Here is a 12,500-nt window from a genome sequence, read left to right on the forward strand (position 1 = left end):
GCGTTAGTCCGAGAGGATCACGACAGAATTGTCCGTCCGGTGGGCGACGTGCCGCGAATCGAGTTACGTGGCCGCTCGCACGCCGGCGGGCGTGAATTCGCAACAATACATATATATTTATAAAAATAAATAACATGTATATGTATATATATACAGTATATATATATATATATATATATATATATATATATATATATATATATATATATATATATATATATATATATATATATATATATATAGTTATGTCTGTAAATATAGATTTATATATTTCCTAAAAAATATATATTTATGAATAAATATTTCAAGATAAATATATATTTATAAATAAATATATGTTTATATACAGGGTGTCTCACCCTCTTCCTTGCTCTTCCCCCTTCCTCACTTCCTCGCTCTCCCCCATTCCTCCCCTTCCCCCTCCTCTCTCCCCCTTTCCCCTTCCCTTCCCACTTCTCTCTCCCCTTCCCCCACCCCTCCCCTCTCCCTTCTCCCCTCTTTCTCTTCCTCCTCTCTTTCTCTCATCCCCACTCCCCCCCCCCCGCTCTCTCTCTCCGACCCCCCTATTCGTATTCCTGTCAGCGAAGCAATGGCTGGTATTTGCTGGAATGTAATAAAGGCGACACCCACCTGTCCTAATGTCTGCATTTACACATCAACATCCCTGTGCCAGAGCCACGCCTCCGCTGGAGCCGCACCCTCTCCTCATGAGCCCAGATGACGAACATGGCAGCTGGTTGTCCCTGTTCAAGCAAGCCAGGACTGGGCCTAGATTCTCCTGCAAGACTCTGTCCGATTTTTCCCGGTAATCATTTCTGTCCTCGTGAATTCCTTCTCCCGTGGTGTGAATGTGGCCCAGGTTAAGGCATCAATAATTAAGGCTCCCATTCGCCATTTGGTCCACAGGCGTGAGTATCGAGAGGGGTAAAGGGATTGTTTGTTGTATCATTTATTGCCATTGCTTGTACATTCCTTCCGCGTGACCGTAGCTTGTCTGTTGATTAAATATACCTCGTCTTCGGTGAATTTGGGTCAAAGTGGTCACTCATTGGTAATTAAGGGAAGCTCGTTGAGGGTTAATTAGCAGCGGCACCATTTGTCTCGAGGCATCGCTTGGCTGTAATTGGAGACTCGTTGTACAGTACCCAATATACGTAACACATGGCTGGTTCGATCGTCCAAACGGGTACGTTATTGAAAGTGAAAAGACCCGTAATCTGGCCCCTGGAGGGTCGACTTAGCTGACCGTTACGGTCGCATTGAGGTGACTTGCCGGACTCATACCAGGCAACTGGAATGACCCACATGACAAAACAACATATCAATTAACTTGGGGACCAAAATATGTAAAGAAATTCACTAATTGGCAGATGTTTGGCACGTTTGTGTTTTGACCTTGGTGGTCATGGGGGTAGGATCTGGAAGGTTTGTGACATGTTTCTTTTTTTTTAATGTCATTGAGGCTTGTGGAGGATCTCATACAAATATGCAGGACGAGGACATTAGAAGTCTGTGTACCCTCACCCGAATTATAAGGACGATTATGAGAACCATTTCAGTCTGTGATAATTCCATAAAAATTCAATTTCATAATTACAAAGCAACCAAAATAAGGACATCATAATACTGCACAACGTAAAATTTACCTCGAGAAAGACATCACCAACATCGCGTTTCAGGTGCTGATGTAATACATCCATCAGGCTGCCATGTTGTTGCTCTTCAAAGTATGTATGCAGAACCAGTTGCTTCACATGGCTTTCCTTTTTGCAGTGCCTGATAATGGCATCTGGAGTACAGCACTCCATCAACATTTTCTTGGCTTTAGCAAGAATGACATTTTTCTCATCCTCTTGACGAAACAACTCAATGATGATTGAAGCGCAGGCATCCTCGTGGTAGCCAATAAATGTATCTGCAACCGTAAAGCGTCCAATCTTTTTTGCTCGTTGGTCCAGGCCAGGGGGTTCAGCACTTGCAGAAAAGTCTTCCGCCCACTTTTTCAACTCGTTGGTGAGGTCTTGTTGCTGCTGTGTCAGAATTGTACTCATCTCCAGACAGTGCTTCTCCAAACGATTTATTAAAGGAACAGGAAACTTGTCATAGACAACCTCTTTTTCTTCAATGACAATCAGCCTGAATTCTGGTTTGACTCTGCACTTCACACGATGGCTTCCAAGTCCAAGGTCGACGTAGCGGTTTCCTCCAAGGTAGACGTAGTACTGATTCATGACATCATAAAGACTCTCATAAAGGTTCTGCATACCCATCAGGATAACAGTCTTGCCCGTCTCCATGCATACTTTGATGGTGTTTATGTTGCGGCAGACCTGGGTGTATTCCTGATCCATTGGAAAACTAGATCCAAACAGGGTGACAGTTTCCTGCAGATCAAGGGTGTGGCACAGCTGAAGAATAGTTAGAGCTGCACAGTTGCTTGTCAAAAGCAGCAGATATCGAAATTCTGTGGAACCCGAAGAAGTATCAACATTTGCCTTAACAAAATCCAGTGGGCAAAACTCTTCACAGGAATCATCATCTGGTACTTCTGCCAAACTTTTCTGAAAGGCACTTCTGATATTTACCTTCTGAAAGCCACCAAAATTTCTTAGAACAGCTTGCAGCAGCTCCCCTCGGGTAGGGAATGTCCCTGACTCTTTTGCAAAGGAATAGAGCATCTTTATTATACTGTAGTAGTCACGCAAGCCAAAAAACTCTCTCTCTTGCTCCTTACAAACCCGCAAGTAGGCTTGCGCCAGGCTGGGAAAGAGTTTCTCCACCCTTTGGCATGTGTGATCGTTTGATGAGCAAATGCCCTGGGCACTACGGATTAGTTCTTTTTCATCGGGTACACCACGAAACACAAGAATACCACGGTTTATTTTTGCTGGATCAAGTGCCCAATTGGAAATGCCGACAAAACCAACTTTCATGTGTGCTTTAGGAATTTCATCTCCCACACAGCCATCCTCCAGTAAAGGATGCAGTGTTTTAAGTGGCATGTGGGGAGAGTCCTCAGCCAACCCAACTTCATCTAACACCACCACAGAAACATATTCCTCCAGTTTCTGAGCCTGTTGAAAGGCTGCACATTGTCGGAAAGTAGATATTATGCCTTCTGCTGAGGAGTGTGGGCTGCATTGGAATGAGACTAGATGCGTCTGCTTGAATCCTTTGAACAGGTCACTGCGAGCTAACTGGCCCTGCATGGCATCACTAACAACGGTTTTAGCTAAAGATTTTGAACTTCCAGGCTTTCCAATTAAGAAAAGCGGGATCCTTTGCTCAATACACACTACCATCATAAAAATGTTTTCTTTCAGAGCAGCATTTCTCGCAATTGTTGACTCCAGTTGCACACTATCCAAAAACACATCCTGGCACAGCATTATTTCCCTTAACACTTGAGATGAGGGATCACTGAGAGTGGAGAAAGCAGGAATTTGTCGAGCTATGGCCTGCCTATAGTCAACACGGTCCTCAAGACTTGCATGGTAGCAGACACCAATAGCGAGTATCAATGATCTGGTGACACAATCCAGTTGGCGAATGCATTGAACAGTTTCATCTTCCTCATCTTCCTGTTCAACAAAGTTAGCAGAGTTGACTCTATCGAGAATCTTGGAGAACAGCTCATGCTGGTGTGTATAGAACCAGATGAACACCTTCATGCAACGGTCCACATTGCGTAGGCTCACAAAGCTGCACTCATCGTTCCTAGATTTGAGGTACTCTTGAGAAGTAGCAAGAACATTTGAGATGAGATTCACACTTTCAAAAGGGATCTCCTGAGTCACAGCAAAACGCTGCACCATCTGTTGGATGTACTGTTTTTCTGTCTGGTTATTTAGCTGGCCAAAATCCCAAACCAATGGTAGCATGCTGGGTGGTAATGGCTGCACACGGTAAACCAACTGTCTCAAGGGTACTCGGCCCATTTTTTCTTCGGTGTCTTCAGTTCGAATTCTATATCCGAGACCTGCAGATTCAAGACGTTTGATCATCTCCTCTGAATGCTTCCTGTAAGGATTACAGGCAGCAATGATCTTGAGCCTACTGGTTTTTATTGGCTCACCATCCACAGTTCTGTCACACAATGCTTCCTTAATGGAATAAATGGCTTCTGTAGTGTTTGCTTCATCAAAAAACAGAACAGTGTCAATATCATACTTTTCATTATTTTGTGCCAAGGAAGCAGCTTGTTTGATTTTCTGTTGGATGTGGCCTGTTGTCATTCCTCCATGAACCTTCACAAGTACCATGTTGCTGGTGTCTCTGCCAGATCGCTGCATGTCACACATGTACTCGATCAAGCGTGTCTTGCCACAGCCAGTCTCACCCATTATTATAACAGGGATGTCACAACGGAATCGCATCTGAATGGCCATCATTTTCAGTACATTGTCTGTGGTCAACTCGTACATTTCATCCGGATCAAATGGCCAATCTATGCCAAGAACAAGAGAAAGATAATTTATTTTGTCATTCCTTGGCAGTCCATCAAAATTGATATTGAAAGGAACTCTTTGAAATTGAAGCTGTTGATACATCTGTTGAGAAATCGCATGTTCAAGAATAACTTGCCCAGTGACAGGACTAATCGCATTATACTGAGCATTGATGTGAATGCCAAGAAAGGTCATTGATGTGTGGTCAGCATTAAAAAATATATAAGGATGAAGATCACTCTCCCATCTTCTGCGAAAACTATAAGTCTCCAGGTTATCCAAAGGTGGTTCGGTCTCTTGCCTTCGTGATGGACTTTCATCACAAATGTTTAAGGATGGTGTTGCAAAATCCTTCGCCATGATCACCATGAATTTCACAACAAAGTTCTTGAAGCCTTGCAAAGCGTCTCCAGTGGCTGCTACGCTACAGAACACTGACAATTCACATTCCATCAGCTGTACATTGAGGAAAGTGGAGAAATTGTACAGCTCACTCCAAGAGGGGTTAGAAAGGCCACAAAAATAGAGCAGAGTTTCCAGACATTCTTCTGGACTTCCTTCCACTGTATTATTGAATGTGAACAAATCAAGGTTAGCATTTCTCTTAAACCTGCTGAGGTACTGCAAAGGTCTTTGAAACACATTGCTCCTGAAAATGTTTGGGTCCATTGCGGGACATTGAAAGATTTCTTCCTGTGATGGTTGAGGTCTCTCCCTAAAGGAACAAAAGATAAAAAATAAAAAAAAATGATTTGAATCTTCTAACAACAAAACTAAATTTGCAGTTAATATTATGATGCATGTCAAAACAGCACAAACTCAAAACACAGATATAAAATGACGTGAAGCTAATGCATGATTGTAGAATTGAACAGCTTGTAATTCAAATAAAAAAGACAATTAATGTTTTACAATATTATAGCACTCATATCGAAGGTCATCGACTTACTTTGGAACTCAACATTTAGGAACACAACAACATTCTGATATCAAAAGGCACTTAAACGCAAAAGCTCCATATATATATATATATATATATATATATATATATATATATATATATATATATATATATATATATATATATATATATATATATATATATATATATACCTACATATATATATATATACCTACATATATATATATATACCTACATATATATATATATACCTACATATATATATATATACCTACATATATATATATATACCTACATATATATATATATATATACCTACATATATATATATATATATATATATATATATATATATATATATATATATATACCTACATATATATATACCTACATATATATATATACATATATATATATATATATATATATATATATATATATATATATATATATATACCTACATATATATATATATATATATACCTACATATATATATATATATATATATATACCTACACATATACATATATATATATATATATATATATATATATATATATACATATATATACATATATATATATATATATATACCTACATATATATATATATATATATACCTACATATATATATATATACCTACATATATATATATATACCTACATATATATATATATACCTACATATATATATATATACCTACATATATATATATATACCTACATATATATATATATATATATATATATATATATATATATATATATATATATATATATATATATATATACCTATATATATACCTATATACCTATATATATACCTATATATATATATATATATATACCTATATATATATATATATATATACCTATATATATATATATATATATATATATATATATATATATATATATATATATATATATATATATATATATATACCTATATATATATATATATATATACAAAAAACACATATATATTGTTGTGGTTGACGAAATTCGCAAACCACCATTCAGGTCCCGTAGGTGAGATATCTCTGTAAGTATATGTGTAGTTAGGCCCAAACCCGTTGTTTAGTGGGAATAAATGTCATTCATTCGGGCTGCGACCCCTCTAGATAGCCGTTTTTCTTTTACTATCTTTATTTTGGACCAGCCGCCATTACTACCACCACAACCACCACCAACCACGTCTCAACAGCCATCACACAACAACCACCAACCGCAACGCCGCTTCACAACAACAGCCACGACCCTTGCCGTCACATCTCGCTCTCGCAACCATCGCATCACCGCCATTCCCGCGCCGCTTGTGGGCGCCGATCCTGGACTCGTGCAGGGCGCGCACCGAGCAGCGGGTGCAAAAACACCAGCCTTTCCGAAGAAATCGGATCAAAAATGATTCACGCCCACTTCTGTTCCGTCCTATCAGCGAACGTGGGGCGATTTGGCCCCGCCTCCAGGTGCGTCGGAGTATAACCGCTATATGCAGATTCGCGGATCAAAAATCATTCACGCCCACTTTTCCTCTGTCCAATGGGGAACCAGCCAGAGGTAAAGGGTCGAAGGTGAAGGAGCGAAGCCCCGGGGGCTATAAAGGGCCGTGTTCGCTCGCCGAGTACGAGTAGTGGAGTTGGGAAGAGTGGAGTTGGAAAGAGTCAGTCAAGAAGAGTCGGAGAAAGCAGTTGGACGGAGCTGTGGAGAGTTGGAGAGGTGGCGGCGGCGAAGGCGGTCGAGAGGGCGCTCGTGTCAGAGTCGGGGAGCTGCGGAGAGGGGAGGCCGATAACGCGACCGAGGTCGCGGTGGACGCTCGTGGAGGGACCCGAGCCAGCGAGATATCCTCATCCCCCCCGAGCATCAACAACCCCCTCCTGTTTCCCCCCACGCTGAGATAGTGTGAGAAGGGGGCCCCGTTCCCACCCCATTTCCAGGCAGTGCCAGCGAGGCCCGCGGAGTCGGGGCGCCACCGCCATTTTGCGGCTCATCACCAGACGGGTAGGCTCGACGCGGTCTCGGCCCCAGAACCGTCTGCCCCCACCATCATCGTTGAGGGTGGTCCCTTTTTCTTTTGCTTTGAGTATATGTGTTGTCGGCGCCGTCTGTGAAGTAAAACTGTATAAGTGTTGCCGTGTGCCCGGTAGTCGGTAGTAGATCTGCATTGTGTTTCTTCTTTTACATTTGCTTTTTGTGCATTATTGTTGTGTTTCTTCCACTTTTACATTTGCTTTTGGTGTATAATTGTATATGTGTGCTATCCGTGTGCCATCGCGAAATAAATGTGCTTTATGTTGAACTGTTTCTCCCGTTTCGCTTCGTCTTTTCCTTTATTGAATCTCCATCTTACTTCACGTAAAGGGTTGGTCGTGGGCTAAAGACGCCCAATAATTAATCGAACCGTCGAGGTTGACTATAACACCGCTCGGTTATCCCGATAGTACGGAACGGGTCGCTTAAAGTGGCCCGTGTCCGAAGTCGACCTGCGGCGAGGTGCGATCGCCCGGTCTACCCTCCGTGTGGGTACTTAGGTAGGTCGAATTTGGCGAGCAACCCTATCCCACGCGGGGGGCCGATTGGCACGATCGTGGTGAGGCCGAAAGGCCCACCCGTGACTAGTTCCCGGCGTTAGTCCGAGAGGGTCACGACGGGATTGTCCGTCCGGTGGGCGACGTGGCGCGATTTGAGTTACGTGGCCGTTCGCACGCCGGCGGGCGCGAATCGGCAACACTGGTGTCAGGTCGTGAGATACAAACTCATCCCCCTCCTCGCGACACTGGTGTCGGAGAACGGGACAACGGGCTCTCCTGTCTCCAGCTAAATTCACGGGAATCGGTCCAGGGGTGAGAGGAGCGACCCCCGATTCCCTCCAAATTACGAGCGATTCAAATTAACCCTTTACGAGAAGCAAGATGGCGTCTCAAGGCGAGCGGGAGCTGGGGGTATTAGAAATGTATATGTGTAGTAATGTAGGATCCATGGTCCAGGATGAAAACCCCGTGCAGGAAATGTTGGTTGTGCAGGAACACGAACTCGCCCAACTGAACCCAGAGCCCGAAATAGGTGCGGCGGCGGCCGCGGTGTATGACACCTCCCCTCCCCCTCTCCACCAAAACCCCCCGATCCTTGCCGAAACGGCTCACCCAAGCACACCCGACATGGCCCAGCTATGCGCCATGCTGGCGGCAATGACAGCGAGGATGGATACAAACACAAATGAAATGAAAAACGAAATAAAAGGCATGAACAAGCAAATGAACGAAATGAAAACGAAAATGGAAACAAACACACTCGAAATGAAAGAGCTGCGGGGTGAGACGCAGAACATGGGCCAAAGCCTGCAGGCGGGCATGAAGGCAGTGGCCAGGGAGCTCAAAATGGCGACTCCACGTGTGGGAGCGAACGAGCTGGGAGGGAGTGCAACGGCTGTCGGGCCCGCGGTGGAGGCGGGTAAGGAGAAAATTATTCGGGGGACGTATTGGGCGAGAAGCGTGACGGAGACGTGCACGAGGGAGATAAGAGACGAGGTGAAAGGAATTGCGAGGGAGAGAAAAGAACAATTAAGACGGAAAGCAAGGATGAGGTACGCGGAGATCGTGAAAGAGCAAGGAGTGAAAAACAGGGAAGGACGGGAGCGACTTAAGGAGAAAGCAAGGTTGACCTACATAAAGATAAGGGAAAGACGCCAGAAAGAAGCGGAGACTAATAGACAGGAGGGGACAACAGAAACTTATAAATGTATAGAGACACGGGAGACAGAAAAAAATAGAGGAGAGACTGCATGATAATGACAAGGCTAGAGACGTACACACACACATGGAGGTAGTGGAGGATAGTGAGGGTGAGCTGGCGGACCGTGCAGGGACCCGGTGCGAGCAGCGGGATAGCCTCCTCCAGGAACGAGTGGAGGGAGTCTGCCCCCTTGAGGCGAGTCACGACCAGGTGGGTTCGGTCGTGCTTTGCGAGGTCGAGGGGAGGAGTGCTGTGGACAGGTGCACGGAGAGCTTGGGGGGTATAGAGGCCCCGGAGACCCTTGTGGGGACACGAATCCCCAGTGTGGTTGTCCCGGTGTGTGTGGTGTCGAGGTGTGTGTTCAAGAGTGTGGCGAAATGCGTGCTGCAATGCACGCATAGCGCGGGTGCAAGGGCGTGTGTGAGAGCGACCGGGTGGGTGACAAAGACCCCGTGTGTGGAAGCGACCCTGTGTGTGAGTGGTGTGGTGGTAAGTGTGCAGGAGGGCGTGCTTCCCAGCGCACCGTGTGTGAGTGAAACACCGCGGGTGAGTTCCCCCGCGTGTGTGAGTGAGGCACGGTGTGTGGATGAGGCACCGTGGGCGAGTGCCCCCGCATGTGTGAGTGAGACATCGCGGGCGAGTGCCCCCGCGTGTGTGAGTGGTGTAGTTGAAAGTGTGCCAAAGGGCGTGCTTCCCAGCATGCCGTGTGTGGATGAGGCACCGTGTGTGAGTGTCGCTGTGTGTGTGAGTGAAACGGCCAGGATGAGTGAGGCACCGTGGGCGAGTGCCCCTGCGTGTGTGAGTGGTATGGTTTGTGTGAGGGAAATGGCACGAGTGAGTGGAAAGCCGCGAGTGAGTGGAGCCACGTATGCGAGGGAGGTGGTATGCTTGAGAGAGACAGCGTGTGCAAGGTCGTTGTGTGTAAGGGAGATGTCGGTCGGCATGTGTGAACATGCAGCCGCGTCTCCCGGTGTGAGTTTAATGGTAAGGTGTGTTAGCGTCGTAACACGCGGGAGTGCGTGTGTGGAATGGAGACGGAGACTGCGACAGAGGAAAGAAAGCCGAGTAGCGGCTGTAGTTGTTTCGGGGACCGTGCCGGGTTCACCCAGCAGCGAGCACGAGGTCAGTGCTGTGCAACGCACGAGGCCCCCACGTGCTCGCTTGCGAGAGTGAAGTCCCGGTCCGGAAACGCCAGCGGTGGATTTGCCGATCCCGCGGACGGACAAAGTTTAGGCAGGATTACGGATTTGGACCGGACGGGTTCTACACGCGATCGTGTGTGTTAAGCTCCAACAGGCAAAGCACATGTGTTCGCGTGGGGAACCCCTCGAGACGTGGGGCTTGTGTTTTTTTTATGCGCACGGTGACGTTATGGCTGCACGCGGGGTTGGAATCCGGCAGGAGGGGTATCTCTGCCGGATGGTACCGTCCAAGGAGGGACAAGGTACACGTGCCGCTGCATGACGTCACGGGCAGGTGCAAAGTGCGTGAGCTGTGAGTTGCCGCGCTGGTGCTGCGCATGTGAAAAAAAAAAGAAAAAAAAGCAAGCCTCACTTTCGGGTGCACAGGATTCCTGGGCAAGGGGTGGAAGACCCCCTTGACCTGGGCACAGGATGGAAACTAGTTAGGGGGAAGGGTTAGCTTAGTTAGACCGACTTCATGGGGCAGGGGTAAGTCCTCATGGAGTCCGTGGAATGGATTAGTTAGAGGGATTGTAGCCAGATTTAGGTTGGGAAATAAAATGATTTTTTGATTTAGAAGACAGTGACAGACAGTGAATGTGTAGTGGGGACGTAGCTTAGCTACGTAGTGTTAAAAGGAACGTGCTGTAGTTTAAGGGACGACGTGGGAGCACGAGTTAGTTAGGGGATGCAGACAGAAGGATGGCAGAGTTCAGCGGTGAGTGTGTTGAAGAGTTGGTGAGTAAAGTGGAAGCATGTGCTTGGTGAGTGAGTGAGGCCAGCGGGTCTGTGTGAGTGGAGCGAATGGGGAATGCATGGTGCGATGAGTGATTGGGGGGAGGAGTGACTCCCGCCCAAGGGACCCCGGGGTCAGTGTGGAGTGAGTTAGGGGGTTAGTCAAATTTACAAAATGGAGGTCGTTTTGTTGTTGGTGGGGAAGTAGGCTCGAAACCCGTTTGGAGGGGTGCAGGAGCCCTGTTGACGGGCTGGGAACGTGGCTGCGAAAGGTGAGTATCGCTGAGTGGGTACCCCGGGCACCAGGCCAGTCGGCCATGGTAGGCCAAGGGCCCATGGGGGGCCGGTGTAGCGTAGTGGGCACGGGTGCGCCTGCTTGGTGCGGGGGCCCGGGGCGCCATTAGCCGCGTGGGCAGTGTTGTGGGCACGGGTGACCCTCGGAAAGGGGCCTGGGAAGCCAGCCTGCCACGTGTGCGTTTCAGGGGAGGTGCCATGGGGGGCACTCCCCGGTGTTTAGGGAGCTGGTAGGCTCGGAGGCAGTGTAGTGCCCGGGGGTGCCATCGTCGGAGAATCGGCAGAGGGTCGTGCCTGCCAAAGGGAGCCACGTGTCCCAGCCATGAGACCGTGTGAGGGCACGGAGAGAAAATTGGGGGGCGAGGCCCGAAATTGTGAGGACACCAACACAGGCGACGGGAATCTGGGTTGTTAGAACCAATAGTTTAAGCGAGAGGCGCTTGTTGAAAGCCCCGGGGTAGTTTAACAGTTAAATGGTTAGGGTAGATTACGAGATGTACCCCTCCGCACCATCCATCCGCTCGCTGTCGTTGTGGGCCGCTGGACCCACTTTGGTTATAGATCGCTGAACTCTGGGGAGGCCATCCTGAGGCTTCGTTGGGCCTCGACACAGGACGCTAGCTCTCCCTTATTCCCCTCCGGGAAGGGAACGTAGGGGTTGGGAGTAGGCTAGGTGACAGGATAGGTTAGCTGAACAAGGACAGTACAGGGGGTTAGGGGACGATTTATAGTGGGAGAAAAAAAAAATTAAATAAGTTGGGGCTAAATTGGGGTTTGACAAATTAAGGGAGTGGGTAGAGACAGTGACAGGCAAAGGCGATAGGTTGGGAGGGAGACCGTAGGGTAGGTCCGAGCCCGCCTTCCGAGTGGCCAGCACCACCGCACTCCCTCCACCAACCTCCACTGAACGGCAAAGGCTGGCCAGCTTCATCTGCTGGCTGCGTTGCTGCAAGGCAAAGGCCGGCCCACTTCATCGGCAGCTGTTGTTGTGCTGCAAGGCCTGTGCCGGCTGGATCGTCTGCAGCTGTTTTCTGCAAGGCCTGTGCCGGCCAGTTCATCTGCCGGCTGTGTTTGCCTGCAGCGGCCTGGTTCTGCAGGCTGTGTTTGCCTGCTGCCTTTGCCATGCCATGCCCACTGCCCCTGTTCACCAGCCCCGTTCATTGCCATGTGCGCCAGGATCAGAAAGC

General features: G+C 47.2%; 1 protein-coding gene across 3 annotated transcripts in view; it reads right to left on the reverse strand.

Annotated features, from left to right (window-relative positions):
* Positions 1 to 12,500, reverse strand: part of RNF213 (ring finger protein 213) — a 645,256-nt gene that overhangs the window by 258,627 nt on the left and 374,129 nt on the right. For all 3 annotated transcript variants that reach the window (XR_015056656.1, XM_085875806.1, XM_085875807.1), the window contains one exon: positions 1,647 to 5,163. Coding sequence is in view for 2 of the 3 variants with exons in the window: in XM_085875806.1 (XP_085731932.1) it covers positions 1,647 to 5,163 (3,517 nt within the window). In the remaining variant the exon portion in view is untranslated. The remainder of the gene's footprint in view (positions 1 to 1,646; positions 5,164 to 12,500) is intronic.

This window comes from Eptatretus burgeri, chromosome 3 (genome assembly GCF_056783735.1).
Source record: "Eptatretus burgeri isolate ZD-2024b chromosome 3, Ebu_testis_v1, whole genome shotgun sequence".
Classification (NCBI taxonomy): Eukaryota; Metazoa; Chordata; class Myxini; order Myxiniformes; family Myxinidae; genus Eptatretus; species Eptatretus burgeri.